Source organism: Eptatretus burgeri, chromosome 12 (genome assembly GCF_056783735.1).
Source record: "Eptatretus burgeri isolate ZD-2024b chromosome 12, Ebu_testis_v1, whole genome shotgun sequence".
In the NCBI taxonomy this organism is placed as follows: Eukaryota; Metazoa; Chordata; class Myxini; order Myxiniformes; family Myxinidae; genus Eptatretus; species Eptatretus burgeri.
In genome coordinates this window covers 30,863,458-30,886,245 of record NC_140972.1, presented here as the reverse complement: position 1 = coordinate 30,886,245, position 22,788 = coordinate 30,863,458, and the positions used below count along the sequence as shown (strand labels likewise).

The 22,788-nt window shown below is 45.7% G+C and overlaps 1 protein-coding gene across 6 annotated transcripts in view; it reads left to right on the top strand.

Annotated features, from left to right (window-relative positions):
* The window catches only part of EFL1 (elongation factor like GTPase 1), a 123,762-nt gene extending 114,945 nt beyond the window's left edge, over positions 1-8,817 (top strand). For all 6 annotated transcript variants that reach the window (XM_085850027.1, XM_085850032.1, XM_085850028.1 and 3 more), the window contains 2 exons: positions 2,922-3,106; positions 7,731-8,817. In XM_085850027.1, the coding sequence (XP_085706153.1) occupies positions 2,922-3,106; positions 7,731-7,919 (374 nt within the window). In that variant the 3' untranslated portion in view covers positions 7,920-8,817. The remainder of the gene's footprint in view (positions 1-2,921; positions 3,107-7,730) is intronic.
* The last annotated feature ends 13,971 nt before the right edge of the window (positions 8,818-22,788 follow it).

Here is a 22,788-nt window from a genome sequence, read left to right as displayed (position 1 = left end):
GTGGCCAATCGGCGGGGAGCCGGCGTCTTCCGCGCTCCGCCTCCGACCCAGCACCGTCGCCATTAAACACGCGGTCTGGGGTGAAGCCGTAGGCGGAGCCACAAACGCCCCCCGCTGGAGACTCCGCCCAATGGATGGAGTGCCCCGCCCACCACGCGCCTGTCCAATCGGGAGCGGACGAGGAGTCACATGGGGCCTCCCGTCCAATGGGAGGGCGAGTGGGGAGGAGAGAAGCGTTTGTTGAGCGGGAGGGGGTCGATATAAGGTGTGTCCTGAGGAGATTGTCGGGGTTGACTTTCTTGGAGTTGTTCTGGTTCTTTCCTACTTCTCTTCTCCCGCTTCTTCTCTGCCCGGCTCATCACCTTGGCTTCTCCTGCAACGACCTCGTCCCGGCTCCAGAGCTTCGTGTCGTCGCCTTCTGCCTGGCTGGTACGGCGACACCTGTCCCAAGACCAGGGGACGTCCAGCCGTGCGCTCGTGGCCAGGTAGCCAGCCACACCTGGCTCACAGCCGGTCTGTCCTCCTCGGCTGGAGAGTCGCAATAAAGGCTGTTGAGGTCCACTTCTGTCTGAGTGTGCGTGTGTCTGTTTATGGTGCCAGTCTGACAAGTAGTGAATTGTATAAGTGTTTTGCCTGTACATACGTGCATTGCTTGATATTCGGTATAGCTCTCCTCTTGCGTGCTCCCCTCGTCCCCCATCATTGGTAAATAAATCCCCAATTGTTGAATGTACTCAGCTCGTCATGTCATTTCTGCCATTGAGTGGGTATGTCGTGCGTGTGAGGGATTAGCTGGCCGTTGGGCCACGGTAACGAGATAATTGGGCTGACGGAACTTGGCGATTGAAACCGCTCGGCATCGCACACGGAATGGGCTCGCTTAAGCAGCTTGTTTCCGTACGAGTTTCGTCGAAGGTGAAATTCCCCGGAAGCTGGACCACGTGGGTAATGAGGTAAATTGAAGTTGGCAATTAACACTACCCCACATGGTCTACCCATTGGCATATTTCGGTCCAAGATAACCAGGACCCATCGAACCCAGACTTCTCAGGGCCCGCGATCTGAAATTCCGGGCGATCGAGCCGAGACGACTCCACTGCTCCATCTGGTGGTCGTGCTCCTGGCGATGCACCGGCGAAACTACAACAATATTATTGTCAACCCTCTATGTCTTCTCTCCTGCGGGGGCCGGGGAGGGAAGACATATTGTCTTTCTTTCTTTCTTTCATTCTCTATTTTGGCAGCAAATGACACAACAACACTGCCATAAAAGTTGGCAAAAACATTTAAGTTTGAAAAGTAATTAAAACATTGTAGTTGGCTCCTTGGTGTTCTCATCTGAAGACCTCCTTCTGATGCCAGCTCATTATATGGGTACTTGGTTCCCACATTCAACTTCCTTATATCGTTAATTTGTCCATCATCCCCCAATATTTTTGGCAGGGCTCAACATTAACTTTCTTTCCAGCCTGTCCATGGGACAGGTAGGTTTTAGATTTTACCCATCCCATCAAGTATTGCACCTGTCCAACTATTCCTACTGCAAGCATGTTTAGTGATACCATTTATGTTTCTTTGAAGGTCAGAAGATGAAGCTCATGGTAGAAGAAAGCTGTAAAGACGTCCTAAAAAGACATGGATTGAAAATGCAAAGGAACATATGGAATGTTTGGGTTTGCATGAAATTGATGCAGTGGATATATCCGTATGGAAGAATACCATCATTCAACTCAACCCTTGATAAAAGGGGGGAAAATGGTCCGTCAAACGGTTGTTGTTGTTGTTGAGCATATGGGGTGATACCATTATGCTTCTTTGAAGTTTTTGCTGGTGCGTGGGCGTCATGTTTAAAAAAAATCCTTGTAGTTGCTGCTAATCATTTTTCCTTTCGTCAAAAAAGAACAACTATGTTCAAGGTAAAGATGTGTTTATTTTATTCAACTTCTGGGTTGTAAAATCAACATCCTTCAAACAGGTTTATTGAGGTTTCACTTGTCTGATGGATAGAATTGTCCCTCCCAGAAAACCAGACCACTTTTACTGTCTAGTCCTACTTATAATTGATTGAAAAGAAAACTGCTGATGTCTACCTAATATCCGTGTCCTGCACTTTATTTACGTACAAGCTCCACCATGAGCCTTGCATCACTGTTTCAAAAATACATTAAGATGAAGGCCTGATATGCAAGAGGCCTCCTTACAATGTTTAACATACGTCACGTCGTTTAGAAGAAGACATGCTCGAAGTCCAGCATCGAATATTTCGAACATGAGTGTTGCTTCACTGACCATATTGATTGAAAGTCAAAAGTTATCCACTTTGGTATTTTGTGGAGCCATACCCGCTTACGATTTAATTACGAACTGGATCTGCTGGATGCATCAGAAGACATTTTGGGAAGTTTGGAATTTGATCGCATTCTAATCGGCGTCACCATTGTGTATCAGAAATAAGATGTATCGTTGCCATAGAGACATGATGCAGACTCAGGTGGGTAGAATTTCCTTTTTCTCTTTTCTTTACTTGTCTGTTCTTGTGCTGGCACACAATGGCCAACTCCAAGTTTTGCCGTGACATAACTGATGTCCACAAACAAGTGCTCACACACAGGTTGAGCTGTAAGAAAGTGGGATTGACATGACGCAGTTTCTATTGCCAAAACATGTCAGGACAACAATTTCCGTGTGGTTCCGTCCATTGAATCGAATAAACATCTGTACAACATACAGAGTTGGATGGTGTACAACTTCCGTGCTCCTCCATGTTACAACATTCGTTTTGGCATTGATGCTGTACTGATTCTATGTTTGGCTCAACTAGGCTTGTTTGAATATCTGGATTAGGATGTGGACCTGAATGTTCATTTTATATTATTTATGGGGTACCATTTTGGACCTGCATGTGCTTGTGCCGCAACCAGGCAAGGTGTATGCTGTGCTGGCTCGCCGAGAGGGCCGCGTGCTGTGCGAGGAGATGAGACAGGGATCCGCCGTCTTCTCCATACGAGCCGCCCTGCCTGTGGCGGAGAGCTTTGGATTTGCCGAGGAGATCCGTAAGCGGACCAGTGGCCTCGCAAGCCCACAGCTCGTGTTCAGCCATTGGGAGGTGGGTGACAATGTTCCTTCAAATCTGTCTTCCTATTTTCCATTCTCATTTCATTGGTCCTTGGAAGGGGGGTTGGTGGCTAGTGAGGGTGCGGGGTGATGAGTTCGGATCATTCTGATCTGGGGGTGAAGTGCGGATTGAATCTCTTGCTCTGCAATGATGTAGCATTCCCAATTTTTCTGTACATAGTATGATGTTGATGAAATCAAGATGGATTCTCAGTAGAAATAAATTCTGTGTTTGAGTTGCATGGTAAAACCGACGGTAGGGATAAATCCCAAAATGTAGCGAGTCAAAAAGCTTGCCGGAAAGGCGTGTTGCTGCAAACAGGAAAATGGGATTTTCCTAGGATGCCGTTTCCTTGGCTGGGTTTTAATTGCAACCACGTGTGCATGCACGCAAAGAAGGGCCGGGTCACAGGTCATGGATTTGGAGGTGAAACTTGACTCGTTTGCAGCCAGGCAGGAAGTCTGGGAAGACGACAGGCAAGCATAGCCTCGGCCGGCTATCATGACATGGAGTGCAGAGGAAGTGCTGTCTACAGTAAAAATAACCACTTTGAGTCATTGTCAAAATCTATGCCATTCCACATGGAATGGGTCCTCATTAGTGGACAAATTTAGGAGTTCATTCACTTGTTTACAACCATTATGCCAAACCTGCTCTCAATTGTTGGAATATTCTGCTTCAGGGTACATTGGTTATCGATATCCCCCAGGGACAAGTGGTACATTTTATGGTGGAGTTGATTTATTTATTATTATGATTATTATTATTATTATTATTATTATTATTATTATTCAGTTTTGGTTTGAATAAAAAAGAAATTTGAATGCTGTAAATGGCAGTTTGACCCATCAGGCATGTGCTGCATCCTTATTTAATTTGGGCAATTAATGTTTAAAAGTCACCTATTCACCCGCAGTATTAAATTCATTGTCAGGTTCGACAGTTTGGTGCAAAAGTGCACGTTTACCTTTGAGATGGGTTTGAATCCCATCCCGACTATAAACTGTCGGAATGGTGCTTCTTCGGCCAGGTAATGCATCGCAGTGCACCGTCCCGCGAATGGATGTTAAACTTGGTTTCTCGTCTCGTGGCATTAGTCGGTGGACGTTAAAGATCCCATTGTGACTTTTGTGAAGGTTAGTAAAGTTATCACCAGTCCTGTCAAACATCATGCCTGGCTGGCTGGCTTGTGAAAAACTTTTACCAAAAATGGGCCCCGGCCGACCCCTCAAGAAGTTGGGAATCATCTTCTTTTGTATGCAACTCTTGGCGATGGGTAGCATCCTTTGCTGGGGATGTTTCTCTGCCGCTGATGCAATGCCTCCTGTAGGTAAGAGCAGTAATTTTTAATTTGGCCAGGGTGCCAGCGATAACTCAGCTATACTTATTGAAGGAGACCGCGGGATCTTTAACGTCCATAAATTAATGCCGGCAGAGGGGATGTGCCCAGCTTGGGTAAGTTCAAGAGGCGGTACACGCATTGATGAATAGTCTTTCCTGCAAACCCAGGCGAGAGACAGCTCAGCGATGAGTGTGCATACCTTTAGGCTATCCTGCCAGCTTGTAGTGGGAATAATTGAAGCCATTGAAGTAGTGGTGGTTGTGATAGTGTGTGTAGTTTTAGTAGTGTCGGTGGGTCATAGTGGTAGTGTGTGGAATAAATATTGCACCTTTATTTTTCAAACAATCCAACGTTTTACTCTTCCTTTAAAAGAGTGTGGAGGGATGACATCTCCATCCTTTTCATTCAACTTTGTTTTTTTCACATTTACATCGAACTTGGAAAACTTAATTTAATGTGTGGAATCCTTTAGGACAGTATCAAGTTACCAACCCAATGACGTGTTGTTGTAAAAGATCCTGTGGTGGCTTTCAACCCAACTTGATTCCAGATGGGACTGCTATATTTACATCCACTCAAAAAAGCAGTGTGCTCCATGATGCAGTACCTGTGCTGACGTGAAACGTGCACGCAGATTGTGGATCCGATTTCCCCGGCTATCTTTTCCGGGATCAGATAGCTTCAAAGGCTCGCCAAAACCAGGATGTAATCGACCAATTCTTTTTCTTCCTCTCTTCCTCTTCTTCTTCGGCACAATTATTCCCACGTTCTTTTGGGATTTGCCAGGGGAGTTTTTGGCTCAATTCTTTCATGAGCCAGCTATCCAGGCCTGATGCTCGACGAAGGAGTTAAAGCTGAAATTTGGAACTTGGCAATGGTGCCGGCGATAGCTCGCATATTCTTCAGGATGGACCTTAATATCCTGGGATCCTTAACTAGGACGTCCACAAACCTGTCCACAAACTAGGATGCCCAGATGAATGTCCATCCAAGGGACGGCACATACACTGATGAATCACTTTGCCTGTGAAACACTGGAATCCATCCATCCATCCATCCATCCATCCATCGGGACCATACTCTGTACAGAGCATCAGTGCTGCCATTGCAGTCTCCTGGGCTATTGGGCACAATCCTGGACGGGTCGCCACTCCAACGCAGGATACCACCAAGCTGGTCCTCATTTTTGCCGACCTCAGAAGGATGACAGGCTGAGTCAACCCCACCTGGTATTAATTCAACAACCAAGCAGGATTTGAACTCAGGACCCTAGGTTCCTAAGCCCACCACTCCAGACATTAAGCCAACACCAGGCATAAACACTGGAATGACATAAGCCCAGTTTTTATCTGGGCCGAGGATCAAATCCAGGTTAGACGGCTTGGAGGCGAGTGTGCATACCTCCAGGCCATCCTGCCAACCCATCGACCAAACAGTTAAACTTCGTATATGTTGAGGCATTTTCAAATGCTATATCATTCCGTTTATTGTCAAATAATGCCATATTGCGGCATTTAACATAATTTCTTTTCTTCGACGATTCAAAGCCTCGATGCATTATGCAACATTCTCACACATATGCAGTTTGGATTTTTGGATTCTTTCGATATTTCATCTCTCGATGATGGTGTATGCAAATGTAACCCTCATTTCACCGTTAAGTGCTGAGTTATGAATATTTAAATGCAATAATTATAAGCGAGCATTTGTCATTGCATAAATTGCACTGTTTAACTGTCTAATATGTGCCTTCATAATGTCATAAAGTTGATTAATTTGCTGTTATCTACAGTTCTACCGCCAGGCGCCCCTTTTTTGACGGATTCGGGGGGGTGGGTGCTCTCTCGGTGGGGATTGCGACTGCGTGACCGAACGTCGGATTCCTGGAGTCTTTCTCTGGGCGAACAAGTTCTCATTGCTCTCCATAATCATTCGCCGTTGGCTCTGGATTCTCAACATGGGGGCAAGAGGGAAGCATTAATTAAAACAAAAAAAGAAAGAAAAAGATATGTACAGAGCTTTCACTCCCGTGCCTTCCGAGTTTAGCTTTATGAGGTGTTTTTGCCCGGCGGCTGCTCGAAAAGAGCAATGTAACAGAGGTTTGAGTTCCCCCCGCCCACCCCCCGCACCACCACCCCCACCCCACCCTCCCACACACCCAACTAGGGTTGCTCCAAAATGGCTTGGTGGCTGGACATTGTGCGTACGGCAGCTTCGATGAATCTCTCTTCATCTCGTGGAGGCAATAAAATGTGTGTTCTCTTAATCCCGCTCCAGGCCTGTGGTGTGAAATTGAGCCTTCACACTAAATATTATATTGCCCTTTTCATCCGGCGTACATGCCTTTGGTGGCATTTGAGAACAAAATGAAATACAGCGAATGGGTTTACGTTCTCTGAGGTGTGTAGCTTCAGACTCCGAGGGCAACACCCAAATATGCCTTTTTTTATTGACAATTGCAAGCTCGTAAGAGCCACATCCCAGTGTTCTCAATCCTGTACGGTGTGTGGATGAGCAGTGGCTGGTTTGCTTGTTAGTAGTTACGAGTCTCTGCGGCATTGTTTGCGGCCTGAACATCATCACTCTGATACGGAACCACATTTGGATGCATTGTGTTATATACCATGCTGTTGTGCTATAAGCAAATGCATTGCGTATCGGTGCGCATGGACTGACATTTTTGAAGAGACTATAATCTTGTGATGTTGCCTGCCTGTCATGGTCGAGTCTTTTCTCATTCTCCCTGGAAGATGAATGAGCAGATCTGGTGGACCCATCGGTCATTGAGCGCTGCCACACAACTGCCATGATATGTGGCACTTTGCACCGACAAAATGGACTCATCGGTCAGATGAGGCAGCCCAAAAGGACTGTGTGAAAACCCTTCCTTATGATTGAAAGACTTATTTTCTCAACTGCCTGCTGGCATATACGTGTCATAAAGCACACAAAGCCGCCTCGATTTTCCGCAAAGTACATTGAGCTTTTGTGCTGAGGGATATATTCTAGTTTGCTACGAGTGGATGCTTCTGCTTTTTCTACAGTCTGTTCAAATATGGCTTCCATGGATAATTGGCTTCTTGCGTTTCATTCTCCGCTGAACTTTTATCTCTTTTAACACCTCTTCTTCCAGTGTGAATGCAGTAGGTTTCAAAAGGCTTAATGATGTATTGTAAGATGTGTAGGAGGGAGGGATTGATTTAACCAAAAGGAATGCATAGTTTTGCAGCTGTTTTGCGGTACATGGATAGAGTGGTGTGTTCCTCTCTCTAGGTCGTGACCAGTGACCCGTTCTGGGTGCCCACGACGGAGGAAGAGTACTTGCACTTCGGTGAGAAGGCAGACTCGGAGAACCAAGCCAAGAAGTATGTGATGGCGGTTCGCAAGCGCAAGGGGTTGCTTGTTGAAGAGCAAGTCGTGGAGCACGCTGAGAAACAGCGCACACGCGCACGTAAAAAGTGATGTTTGGGGTCGTGCTACAGGGAGCAGTGATGAGGCAGCAAAAAGAGCAACAACACGACTGCTATAGATGGAGACATAGGTCATGACTTTGGCGGTTATGTGGGGTTACAAAAGCTCAATCACCAAAACACCCATGGACAGATGCTTTGCTCTATCGGTGACCTCAACGTGGCACTACAATTGATTTGAACGCTTAGATAATCTTTTGCCAGGCGTTCCAGCAGTGAGGCAGGTGAGTTACCTGTTCGAAGAGAAATATTTATTTTCAAAATGAAAACCAGGATGGAGACCGAGGCAGATTGTAAGAGTGTCCCAACTTCGTATAACATTCAGGACTGTCTATTTATTGTGTACGTAAGTATTGCAGAATTACTAACCGTCTCCTCCTCCTCCACCTCCTCCTCCTCCTCCTCCCCGCCCCACAAATTCCTCTCCGATACCATACACTCAATGATTCCTCTTCTCTTCCTTCATTATGCTCCTTTCTTCCTCGCATCAGCCTCCCTCCTTTTCCTCTTCACATTTTATATTTCTTCATTGTCCCCCAGCCATCCTCAACCTTGCATACATTATAAATAAAGGACCACTTAAAACCCATCAGAAGATTCCAAAGTTTAGCTTCTGGTTTGTTGGATTTAATCATTTGATTTTTTCAGAAAAAAAAACTTTTAACTTTTATCTCAAGTATATAACAGAGAAGGTAGATGTCGAGAAGATTATCGAGGGATTTTGTGTTTAATTATGTGCAGCAACGACAAAACTCAAGATTCCTTTGGCACACAGGCCAGCGAGAGGGGGTCCTGTTTGTTCTTTAACAATTCCTGGTCTTCTTTCTGACACATGAAACGTGCTGGGTGCATATTGTAAACACCTGCTAATAAAGGACGGGATATCCGTGCCTCTATGTGCATTCTTTACACTCAAACGAACGTTTCGGGGTTTTGTTGAAATGGTATTGTACTTCGTTGTCTTTCCTCTGGAACTATCGTTTTTGCTTCTTTTGTACGTTTTTTTTTTTTTTTTAAATTTTATCCTTCATGGAGTAAAATATGCATTTTTTTTCCTTTGCTATTATGGAACAAGGCCTATGGAGGAGTTTGGAGACGTCACCTGATGTCCTTGTATTGTGAAGGTCGTATCGATGTACTTTTGCAGTGATTGCAAAGAATCGCTTTCTCGATCATGTCTGCTGGCTTGAACATGCTCGTGTCTGCTCATGCGTCCGTGCTCTCTCTTCCAGTTTGAGTTCGCACGTGGGTGCGAGTGTCAGTTCTCGTGCTCTCTCTTGTGTGTGTGTGTGTGTGTGTGTGTTTGTTTGTACCTTTCTGTGTCTCGCGCATCAAACTGAAACTTCCAACAAAACTCCTATTCTGTACTGAGAGCTTCCAAAAGACAACAAGTTCTTCACTTGTTGTTCTGTCCAGACAGAGCACAAAAAGAAAGTTGCTCCATCATCTTATGCCCTCATTAGCCAAGGAACCTGTGACATGTTGCGCTCGATCCCTTCTTGCACAGCATGAGATTAGGGGGTTTGCATTGTCACATTCCACGTTGGCCAAAGGTGTGATTTTTATTTTGTTTTCCTCCCTTGTTTACCTTGATACACATCATCTCACTTTGAAGTTTCTGTAGCTGATGGGGAAGAGAGCTTCAGCACCATACACATAATCCTTTATACATTGATGAAGACCAACAGTTGACAGATGCTATTACTGTATTTGAAGCCAGTTGTCATCCCTGCTTGAGCTACAGCAGTAGTTCCTTTATTCCAAGCAAAGTTGTGTTCGCTTTCAAGTCAACATCTTTCACTATTTTGGAGGTCTCAATCAAATCACTAAACTTGGTCGAAAGGCTTTCGAGCAATTCAAAGTGGAGGAATTTGAGATCCTTGTGCTCATAATGGAAGCCGAATGCATTTAAAATTAAAATGGCTTCATATACAACAAATCCGTTATTACCACTACCAAGTGGTTCTTCACCATTGAGAGATGGGGCCAAAAATGACATACAGCTTGATATCTCAAAAAGTTATCCACGGATTATGCCAAAACTAGGTGGATGATTTGATTAGGTGACAAGAACAAGCCGATTAGATTTTGGTTCAGGTCCGGATGCAGATCCACCCTATCAGTGGGATGCAAAATGTAAACTGTGTTGCCTGGCGGAGGTATGTGCTCTACCGAGTGTCGTAGTTATCCTAAACCCCACCTCTTCTCCTCCATCCCCCCCTCCCCCTTTCCGACGACAATTTAACAGTGTCATCGTTTATGATTTGATTTCGTCCATGCTCATGTCTGCCCTCATCATTATTGTGTCCTTGGCTCTCCACCATCCACATCTGTTTTTTGAAGCCATCAAAATGGGATATGAAATGCATTGGTGGCTTTTCGAGACTCCCCCCATAACCCAATCCCCCCTCACCCTGCCCCGGTGCGTAGGGAATAAAAACATGGCTGCTTATTGTCACACCAGAAAAAAAGGCTCAAAACGTTTCCTTTCGGATCATCAATGGATTTAATTTACCAGCACATCAAACGGAAGTAAACCATTTGTCGTAAACCAATCACATTAAGCGGATGGGTGTTTGTTAGCTCGTTCTGTTAGTCACATAGGCTGGTGTGTGAGAGCTCATGGAATGATCTGGTGGTATTTGGTCTTTCTGCCACCTGAGTTGTTGCTCGGATAAGCCCCACCCTCTGTCACAAGAACCTCACCTCCTCTCACCAAACCCCTTCCCCCAATTGGCAGTCTGTGTAGCTTAACCCCGTTCTCAGCTGGCACTGTTTTTTCTCAAGCAGGATTAATACATGAACCCTTGTTCCCCGTGGAAAGTCTTGTTCTGTGTTGTAACACAACACCACGTGAACCTTTCTTTCTTTGGAGCCCTGTGCTTGCCCCAGCAGCCGGAAACTTAATTGCTGGTCACGTGCCCCTCTTTCCCATCCCAACCCCATTTTTACCCCCCACCCCACCCTCATTTTGATCCTTTTTGTGTGAACTTTGGAAACCTGCCCACTGGCAATGCTCATTGGTTTTTCGTTCCGCTCTTTTATCACCTGAGACTTGTCGATGCACGTCCGTTATGCCGACAACAACGTTCAAACGTGGATTGCGTACACGACGTCAAACCACAAACTTTGCCTGCTCTTTAACATTTGCGAACAAACATTTAAGTGTAAACCATTCTTTTTAAAATAAATTTATCTCCCAAAAGAGAGACAAAGTTGATGTAAAATGTGTTCTTGTTGGGTATTTTTGACATTTTTTGACACCTGGTACTTTAATTCATTACCTCCACTCCTGAATGTGGATGGAGGTTATGTTTTCACCCCTATCTGTCTGTCGGTGTCTTTTGTTTGTTTGTGAACAGGATATCTCAAATAGTTGTGGACGGATTCAGACGAATTTTGGTGGAGAGCTTGGCTATGTAACGCGGACAAAATGATTAGATTTTGGTGAAAATCTGGATCTGAGAATTTTTAAAGTGATTTTTCATCATTGAGAGACGGGACCAAAAACGACATATAGCAGGATTTCTGTAAAAGTTGTGGACGGATTCGTACGAAACTTGGTGGGCAAATTGGCAATGGAAGAATTGATTCGATTTTGTTAAGGATCTTAATCCGGATCCATGATTTTTTTTTCTTTTAAATTGATTCTTCACCATTGAGTGATGGGCTAAAGCTACATGTAGCAGGATATAATGAGATATGAACAGGACAGAACCATCAAATATGTATGTGAAAAAATTACAGGTCCAGACCGGGAATTTTCACATATATATTTATGATGGTTCTATCCTGTTCATTTCTCATTATATTACTACGCCCCCTGTGGTGCTTAATAGCTGATATGGATATGTCCCCCCACAGGGGGAAGACCCTCTCGAAAGCAGACCCAAGCTGCTCCTATGGATGGCAGCGAGTGCCCCGGAAGCAGTGGGGGAAAGAGAGTGGCACTTGTATATGTGGAAGAATTGCATTGCTCAGCTGGTGGGTCACCCAGATATCTCAGATGGCAAAGCACTAGTACACTCAGCTGGTGGGTCACCCAGATAGCTCAGATGGCAAAGCACTAGTACACTCAGCTGGTGGGTAGCTCAGATGACAAAGCACTAGTACACTCAGCTGGTGGGTCGCTCAGATGGTAAAGCACTAGTACACTCAGCTGGTGGGTCACCCAGATAGCTCAGATGGTAAAGCACTAGTACACTCAGCTGGTGGGTCACCCAGATAGCTCAGATGGCAAAGCACTAGTACACTCAGCTGGTGGGTCGCCCAGATAGCTCAGATGGCAAAGCACTAGTACACTCAGCTGGTGGGTCGCTCAGATGGCAAAGCACTAGTACACTCAGCTGGTGGGTCACCCAGATAGCTCAGATGGCAAAGCACTAGTACACTCAGCTGGTGGGTCTCTCAGATGGCAAAGCACTAGTACAGCTGGTGGGTCGCCCAGATAGCTCAGATGGCAAAGCACTAGTACACTCAGCTGGTGGGTCGCCCAGATCGCTCAGATGGCAAAGCACTAGTACACTCAGCTGGTGGGTCGCCCAGATAGCTCAGATGGCAAAGCACTAGTACACTCAGCTGGTGGGTCGCTCAGATGGCAAAGCACTAGTACAGCTGGTGGGTCGCCCAGATAGCTCAGATGGTAAAGCACTAGTACACTCAGCTGGTGGGTCGCCCAGATCGCTCAGATGGCAAAGCACTAGTACAGCTGGTGGGTCGCCCAGATGGCAAAGCACTAGTACACTCAGCTGGTGGGTCGCCCAGATCGCTCAGATGGTAAAGCACTAGTACACTCAGCTGGTGGGTCGCCCAGATCGCTCAGATGGTAAAGCACTAGTACACTCAGCTGGTGGGTCGCTCAGATGGCAGACTACCGATACAGTTTGCTCTTGCTCAACGACCTGGGTTCGAGTCCCGGTCTGGGCCTGTAATTTTTTTCACATGTATATTTATGATAGCAGGCTATCTCAGAAAGTTACGGGCAGATTCGGATAAAACTCAGTGGATGAGTTGGTTAGGTGACAAAAACAAGCGGATTAAATTTTAGTTAAGGTCTGAATCCAAATCCAGCCTCTTGTTAGGATACAAAATGTAAACTAATCAACCTTTTGGAGGTATGCACTCTAGGAGGTATGAACTCTACTGATTGGCCGTTTGAGTTACGATGAATTGTTTTCTTGGTAGCAAAAGCATTGTTTAATTTCTTACTCTTTTTGCTTTCATAATCAGTGTAGTTTACGGTTTTTCTTGGGTCAATGTATTTTTCTGTTCCCTTCTCCGATAATGATCGTTGGCTGAAAGGATCCCCAAGAGGTACGCACATTCACTTCTAACCTGGGCTGGAATCCCTACCAGATAAAAACTGCCATCCAGGTGTTTCATATGCAGGACTTGGCATCGATGCGCGAGTCGTCCCTCGGATGGACGTTAAGCTGGAGGACCCGTCTACCAGCACTGTTCATTGGTGGATGTTAAATATCCCACGATGTCTTCACCGAAGAGTAGGTGGAATTACCACCAGAGCCCTGAATAAGTTAATAATTTTTGCACCTTCAGTCGAATGTCAGGCCTGACTAGCCATTTCGTGAAAGACTCGGGCCACAATCGTTGTTTGGCTGACTCCACAAGGAGAGAATATGGAGTGGTGGTTGTCGAAGACACGTAACCTCTCCGGCGTGCCCTTTTTCCATGATGTCCTGGAACGTGCCAGCAATAGGTTTCCACAAGGGCCTTCAAACGCAATGAGTAATGATTTTCTCGAGTTCTTAAACAAAGATGTATTCTTTTTAAGTTTATTTATTTTCTTACCAAAGGCATGTTGCTGACATAACACCAAACGGGTTAACAGTGCACGTTCAGGAACACCTGGCTCTGAACCCCACTGAATCAGTCCTTGAGTTGGACCATTGTGGTAAAGGTTGTATTATTTGAGGCAAAGCTTTGAGCTTCATATTTCTGTGGTGGTGGTGATGCATGGTTGGATATGTGTGGGGTGTGGTTGGGTTGGAAATACCATGGTTGTTTTAACTACCCTTCCAAAGTAAGATCTTTAAAGATTGTCAACTTTGTTTCACATACACCCTCCCCCAAACTCATGACCAATCGGCCACTTGTTTGACCCTCTTCAGCACCACTATTGCTCTGTGTTACGTTCTGCCAGCGACCATGCCGGAGGCCAACGCTGACCCTAATCAGATTAGGCAACAAATGCCTGGCGGCGCACTCACGAGCCCTCACTGTAGGTCGAGGGGACTGCCTGGTTGTGCACATGGACAAAGGAACTTTTGTCGGTCAAAGCTCGAGCCGAAGGCAATGCAGTCTCCTTTTTTGGAGTCTTTCGAATGAGTGATTTGGGCTGCGAATGATGTGGTTTTCATTGATTTTGAAACAGTTCATCTTGTTCTGACTTGACGGGTGCAGAACCCTCGGTCAACTTGCACTGCTGCTCATGTAGCTTTCAGAATAGCCATTTATTTTGGTAGCACAAAGCCCAGCATTGAAATGGCCAAGCCGAGGGGTTAACATTTTTGGCCCTCATGTTAGAAAACATTTCTTATTTTAATCTAATTACGGTAAAACAACAGCATGGGAAGTTGTATCTTTTACTTGCACAAAGGCTTGTTAAAAAGGTTTACCCTTAAAATGGATCTTCCATCAGTCATGCTGAGCCACAGGGTTTATGTAAACCCCATTGGTCTTGATCCAATGCCAGGTTTCCAAAGTTCACACTTTGTGAATTATTGATTGACCACAAAAGGCACAAAATTATAAAAACAACTCGTGAAGTCATCCAGCGATACCAGGCAACGCCGGCTCTTATAAACAGCCTGACTTAGTTAAAAACGTACCAATTGTCCTGACCACCCTGGATCATCATGACTGAATTAAATGAGCTATTCGAAATCTGTTTTGTTGTCAGACAATCGGAGCACACGATATAAGCAACTAGATAGAAATACGGATCAAAAGCACTTGTTTTTTTAAATTTTGCTGGGTGTATATTTGGAGAAATTATCTAAGGTCGTAATATAACGTTTTTTTGTTTGTTTTCCACAAACTCTTCTTTCAGCCCTTAGAGTTATGTCATTAGATGAGCAGTAAAATTACCTTTAGATCAATGAATAGGTTGTATTTGTACTATTATGGTTTTTGAATAATTAGTGATTAATGCATTTGGGAGGTCATGTGACTCCTTCGCCAATCTTACTAATCGTTGTAACATCAGAATTAACAATTAGCCCCCCGATGGACTTCATCCAAAACGGGGGCTTATGGATTTGGTCTCGATTTTCATGTCTGCACGTGCATATGTACGTCCGCAACCATATGTCGGATATGTTTGGACTGATTTTATTTGTACTTGGCACAAAGACAACACATGATGGTCTACATATACGCATCGTTTTGTTTTGTGATGCCATCAAAGATGGCCAACTGGCGGCCATTTTAGTTGTAAAAAAAATCCCAATGTTGAACATGTCCTTTTCTCAGACATGCATGGTCCAATTTTGTTCAAACTTGGCACAAGCACAGTACCTGATGGCACCTGATACGTACACGTGCACCTCACTTTATTTTGCGATCTGATCAAGATGGCCAACTGGTAGACTAGCGGCCATTTTAGTTTTAATAAATATGAGCTGGCCATTCAACTCCGCACAGCAAAATTATTAACCTAACGGGGGTTATGCCATTTTATGTCTTTGTTTCTCTTTCCCCCCCCCCCTTGTTTTTCACATCCCATATTTGACGATTGGAGTTCACCATCTCACCAATTATATATATGTTTCGGCATTGAAATCCAGAAAAAATTGGGGCTTTTTATAAAGCATTGTATATACCGATGATCCCGCGGATTCTACCGATTCTGACAGGTGGTGCTCGTGTGTTTAAAAGTTATGAACTGTGAGAAAATGACTTCAAACCCCCAAGTAAGGTGCATCGTGGTAAAAAAAAAATAGTGATCCTGTAACGTTTTGTGATGATTAACCTTGGAAGCTCAGAGGAGTAGCATCACCAAAAAATAAACGAACGTCTCGTTGGCTTTTATCTAGAAGATGAAAATATTGGAATGGCACTCCACTCGGTTGAGGGTACCTTGACCAGGCTAAACAGTTTCGGTTTTGTATCCCACTGATAGGCCAGATGGTCATGTCTGGTGTTGGCTTAATGGCGAGGGTGGTAGGCTTGGGAATCTAAGGTCCTGAGTTCAAATTCTGCTTGGCCATTAAATTAATACCAGGTGGGGTTGACTCAGCCTTGTCATCCTTCTGAGGTCGGCAAAAATGAGTACCAGCTTGCTGGTATCCTGCGTTGGAGTGGCGACGCGTCCAGGATTGTGCCCAATAGCCCAGGAGAGTGCTTTGGCAGCACTGATGCTCTGTACAGAGTATGGTCCCGATGGATGGATGGATGGATTGGCTGGGTCTGGATCTGGACTTGAACCAGAATCGAATTAGCTTGTTTTTGTCATCATCCATCCACAACATTTTGAAATATAATGCCATACAGTTCATCGTTTTTAGCCATATCTCTCAATAGTGAAGAATCGGTTTAATAATTCTAGTATCGGTATCCGGATCTGGCTCTTCACCAAAATCTTTTCAATTTGTCCTTAGCACACACTCGACCTATCCACCAAGTTTTGTCCAAATCTGTCAAGAACATTGAGATATCCTGCTTACAAACAAACAAAAAAGCAGGGATGAAACTAGAACGGAATTCGGGAGAGTCCACACCTCCGCCAGACTGAACAGTTTACGTTTTATATCCAGATTTGGACCTGAACCAAAACCAAGTCGGCTTGTTCTCGTCACCGAACAAACTCATCTGCAAAGTTTTGTCATAATCTGTCCACAACGTTTTGAAATACCATGCTAAATATCGTTTTTTGGGCCCATCTCTCAATGGTGAAGAATTACTTGTAAAAAAAATTTAATTCTCATATCCTGATCTGGAACTGTATCCTGATCCAAAATGGAATCGATTCGTCCTTGTCACACACCCAACCTGCTCACCAGACAGACAGACGGTGGTGAAAACATTATGTCTGTCCACCTTCGGTGTCGGAGGTAATAAGTATTCACACATGACTTGTATCACGTCTTTCTCACTCTTTCGTTCCTACTTCCTCCCTCCACCCCCTCCTCTCACAGGTGGACTTCAATGGACTATTACTCCGACAAAGCACCGTCCATGCGAGCAAGTGAATATCGGTTATAAAGTTGATCTTGGGTGTGTCCTGCACTGCCTAATCACTAATGGAGTTTGCAGATCACCTGGAGTCGGTTGAAAGTTTCACCATTTCTTTGATTACTTTGTTAGCAACACTTTTGTGAAGCTTGTATTCGATTTTGTTGCATTACGTGGATTGTGGAGTTGAAGTTCTTTGATTGATGATTATTTGGTCTTTACAAAAGTATGTATACCTGAAGGCTTGTTGTGAGAGTTTATGATCAGCAAGGTGCTCAAGTGTGGCCTTAAACTTGGGTGGTATCTGTGATCTTTATTGCTTGTAACGAAAGTCTTCACCTATCGGTTGACCGTTAATCAAAGGCCTCCCTAAACTCACATTGTGAGGGTTATTCGCATGGTCGCCACTGTGTGTCTGTTTTTTTTTGTCCTTTTTCCAGGATGCACGTGGACCAGGACCACCTCTTCATGACGGACACCGTGGGGTCTTTAACATCCACAACCGAAAGACCAGTTCAAGCAGACGGCTCTTCTGGCTTCTCGTCAATCTGATGTACAGAGCACCCATCGGTACCAGGATGACAGTTTATAGCTGTGTCGAGATTCAAACCCAGGGTAGACAGCTTATCGGCAGATACCTCTTAAAAGCAATCAGGGCAAGCATATCACAGGGTTTAGTGAACCTTCAACATGTTTTCTCTGGAAAATGGAATGTTCCGAGTCTAAAATCACCTGTGCTGTTGAGACACGTTTTATAAAGGGGTTCCTGGGCGATGAATGTTATCTTTACGCAAGCACGTGGTACATTACCTTGCTAAACACCTCCAGAAAAAAAAAAAAAGAGACCAGTTGTCAAACAATCGAGTGCTTCACATTTCATCGTGAGTGCTGGAAAAACACAGTTCTGCAGATGACCTCTTTTTTATTTTTTGGCCATTGGAAGTTGAGTTTGGATTATTAGTTTATTTGTCATGTTAACCACCTCCAAACAAAGGGTCTTACTCCATGGCAATCAATGCAGTGTCCCCAAATTTCTGAACAAGCAAAGCCTTGCGGTTGTAAACCACACTGTCCACACACCTTACTCACCAACTCTTACCCCCATCCTACCCTTTTTATTTATTTATTTATTTATTTATTTATCCCCAAAACTTCTCGATCAATATTGATGCATCAGCGTAAAGTACACATGGGTTTTCAGAGAATCCCAAAGAAGAAGACCACAAAGAGGTTTCCAAAAGTTAGTTTTGTATCAAAAAGAAACGATTTCTTCTAGAGATTACAATATTGGGAGAGACTTCCTCACCAGAGTCAGAAACTATAATGACAATGTGGTGAATTGAAGGACGTGACGTGTGATCACATGTTGCACGGCTCGAGCACGGAATAGATAAAGCTAAGGTTCCGCTCGGTCGGGGGGATTGTCCCAGGGGCATTGTCGTTTACGGCGGCGGTTCACTTGGTGCTCGTTGAATGGTGAGAATTGAGAGTATATCGGACTCCGGGCTTATACTGATTTATTTTGCGGTGATTAGTTGCGCGTGTATACCTTACTGCTTATGTACTCCTTGCTGCACCTGTATCCCCTGATGTGCCCGTAGAAGCGGCTTCAATCAAATGGAATAAAGCCTACACTCTGAAGGTTCTTCTCTCGTTTTCATTTCTATTTATTCCATTTGGTTTTCTCGGCTCTCTCAACCAACGATGGACAAGATCTACAAACCAGAGAGGTTCGACGCAGACCCAAACGCGACTGACTCAGAAATGAAATGGTCGCATTGGTTCCGTTCCTTCTCACACTATCTGACCATCATCGAAGAGGAAGCCGACAAATTGGCCGCCCTTGTGAATCATGTCTCGCCCAGCATATACAGGCTCTTCTCGGAGTGTGACACCTACGAAGCAGCGATCGACGTGCTGCAGGCGCTCTACGCGAAGCGCAAGAACGAGGTATACATACGACATCTTCTCAACACACGCAAGCAAGCAGCCGGGGAGACAATCGATCAGTTCCTGCAAGCTCTGAAACAGCTGGGAAAAGACGGCAGCTTCCGGGCCGTAAACGCCGAGGAACACCGAAATGAAGCGACCCGGGAGGCATTTATCCAAGGACTCAGATCAGCCCACATACGGCAACGCTTACTAGAGAAAGCGCAACCCACTCTTGAAAAGGTAGTCGACCAGGCTCGAGCGATGGATACGGCTCAGCAGCAATCTGAGTCATTTGGGACACCGATGCTGCTAATGAACGCCGCTACGGTGGAAACTCAAGGAACCCCACAGACACAGACACAGCCTGACACAGGGGATGGAGAAAAACCCGAGGAGTCGGATACCCAGACCTCGTCAAACTCCTCAGCAACTACTCCGGTTGGTAAATGCTTCTTTTGTGGGTACAAAAGACACTCCGCCACAAATGCCCCGCCAGAGATGCCACATGCATGAATTGTGACAAGAAAGGGCATTATGCCAGGGTATGTAAATCTACTCTAAGGAGAAATAAACCCAATTCTGCGGCTCTCTACTCACAAAAGAAACTAACTGCAGCCTCACCGGGGAATCTATCCAAGGCTATCATCAACGTACGAATTAACGGGCATATGGCTGAGGCTCTGATTGATACCGGTAGCTCTGAAAGTTTCGGCAACAGCTCGCTAGTGAAGGGCAGGAAATGGAAGATCCACCCGACAGACAATACGGTATGCATGGCCGCCACATCACTACAGTCCCGCGTACGAGGGTACTGCAATGTTGAATTGGACGTAAAAGGGTACACGCATCGGGATGTAAGGGTACTGGTGCTCCGTGATTTATGCGCAGACGTAATTCTGGGTCATAATGTCCTCAAGCAGCACACGAGCGTCGAAATACCCTTTGGAGGAAGCAAACCTCGTCTAATTTTAAATGCTTTGACCACCGCAGAGGTGACGTCCCCCCAGCTGTTTGCTAACTTGTCGCCGGTCTGTAAACCGATAGCGATCAAATCGCGGCGATATACGACTGCTGATATGAACTTCATCTCTTCAGAGACCAAGCGATTACTGGAAGAAGGAATTATAGAACCGAGCGATTCGCCATGGCGCGCACAGGTGTTGGTCACCGCCAATCAGAATCATAAGAAACAAATGGTTGTCGATTATTCCCAAACGGTCAATCGTTTCACCCAACTCGATGCCTACCCTTTGCCACGCATAGACGAGATGGTCGAACGCGTGGCCAATTATAAGATATTCAGCACCATCGATTTGCGAAGCGCCTATCATCAAATTCCCATCCGAGAGGAAGACAAACCTTACACCGCATTTCAGGCAGGTAGACGCCTCTACCAATTCAGGAGGATTCCGTTCGGTGTCACGAATGGAGTAGCTTGCTTCCAACGAATTATGGACGACATCATCTCAGATGAAAACCTCAAAGACACTTTTGTTTACGTGGACAATGTCACAGTGTGCGGTAGGGATCAGGGGGAACATGATATGAATCTGGACAGATTCTTGAGCATTGCTAGAAAATATAATCTGACCCTCAACTATGAGAAATGCGTATTCTCGGCAAGGTCAATTGACCTTCTCGGCTACACAATAGCCGACGGCACGATTAAGCCCGATCCTGAACGATTGCGCCCGCTCCGTGAGCTTCCACCACCTCAGGACCTGCAGACAATGCGCCGGGTGATAGGGATGTTCGCTTACTATGCAAGATGGATTTCCCAATACTCCGAGAAAATACATCCCCTAGTGCATTGCAAAAACTTCCCACCAGATGCCGCTGTTGTAAAAGCTTTCCACAGCCTCAAAGATGATATCAGTAATTCCGTGGTATTATCGATCGATAGCTCGGTGCCCTTCGTGGTGGAGACAGATGCTTCAGATCACGCGATAGCTGCTACGCTTAATCAGTCTGGGCGACCCGTCGCGTTCTTCTCGAGAACTCTCTCTGAAAGCGAGCAGAGACACTCGGCAATAGAGAAGGAAGCGTACGCCATTGTCGAAGCCCTGCGTAAATGGAGACATTATTTACTGGGAAACCATTTCACGCTCGTCACGGACCAACGATCCGTGGCATTCATGTTTGATGGGAAAAATAACGGGAAAATTAAGAATGAAAAAATTATGAGATGGCGGATAGACCTAGCCTGCTATAGTTACGACATAGTTTACCGGCCCGGGAGGGAAAACCCTGCTGCAGACACCTTCTCTCGGGTCTACTGTTCGGCGACAATCAGTCGGGCTTTGCAAGACCTCCATGTGTCTCTGTGCCACCCGGGGGTAACCAGAATGGCACATTTCGTGCGCAGACAAAACCTTCCCTATTCTATTGAAGATATTAAACAAATGAATGCTTCATGCCCTGTTTGTGCTGAACTAAAACCCAGATTCTATGGCGCGGCTTCTGGCAGATTGATCAAGGCCACTTCTCCCTTCGAGAGACTAAACATTGACTTCAAAGGGCCCCTGCCGACCGAGACAGACAACAGATACATATTCACTGTTGTTGATGAATACTCAAGGTTTCCTTTCGCATTTCCGTGCTCGGATATGACCTCGGGCACTGTCGTGAAATGTCTGTCTGACCTCTTCGCTATGTTTGGGAAACCTTCGTACATACATTCAGACAGAGGGCCGTGTTTCATGTCGGCCGGGCTAAAACAATTCCTATTAGAGCACGGCATAGCAACTAGTCGAACGACGGGTTACAACCCACAGGGTAATGGGCAGGTGGAACGATATAATGGAGTTATTTGGAAAGCCGTAACTCTGGCGTTGAAATCTAGAGGACTGGGCCCCGAGCGGTGGGAGGTTACCCTTCTCGACACTCTGAATTCCATACGCTCTTTGCTCTGCACGTCCACCAATGCAACTCCTCACGAACGAATGTTTACTCACCAGCGGCGTTATGTTGACGGCCAATCGGTGCCCAACTGGCTAACCCATCCCGGAACAGTGTTCATGAAACGCCCGGTACGACAAAGCAAGTATGAACCCATGGTGGAGGGGGTTGAACTCATCGATACTAATCCAGAGTATGCTCATGTCAGGCTCCCGGATGGCAGGGAGACCACTGTGTCGGTTCGCCATTTGGCTCCCTCAGGTACTCCTCCCGCAGGTACGCCACCATCTGGCACTCCTCCCTCTGACATCCCCTCCCCAGGTGTTCCCCCCCCAGGAACTCCACCCGAGAATGGTGGCGACGGAGCTGCCGCGTTCCACCCGAGAGCGATCAGGGGGTCATCCCCGGCACGAGTCGAGGCTCACCAAGAGGATCGGAAGCCTCCCTCAAGTGAAACCGCCATTTACTCCCGGAGAGGTCGACGGATAATACCCCCTCGCCGACTCAATCTGTAAAGGGGATTATCGGCATCCTCGATGCTCATGCTCCTATATGCTCGTTACATCATATATCGATGCTCATTACCACGCTCCTACAACTCAAAATAATCCTCACTGCTTGGCATGTATGCTTCTGTAGTTTAGATAGTTTGCGTTGCTTGAAATGTATACTCCTGTAGCGCTGAAGTAATCATGGTGCGTTAGTTGGGCCTCTAGTTACATTTTAAAGACGGGGAAAATGTGGTGAATTGAAGGTCGTGACGTGCGATCACATGTTGCACGGCTCGAGCACGGAATAGATAAAGCTAAGGTTCCGCTCGGTCGGGGTGATTGTCCCAG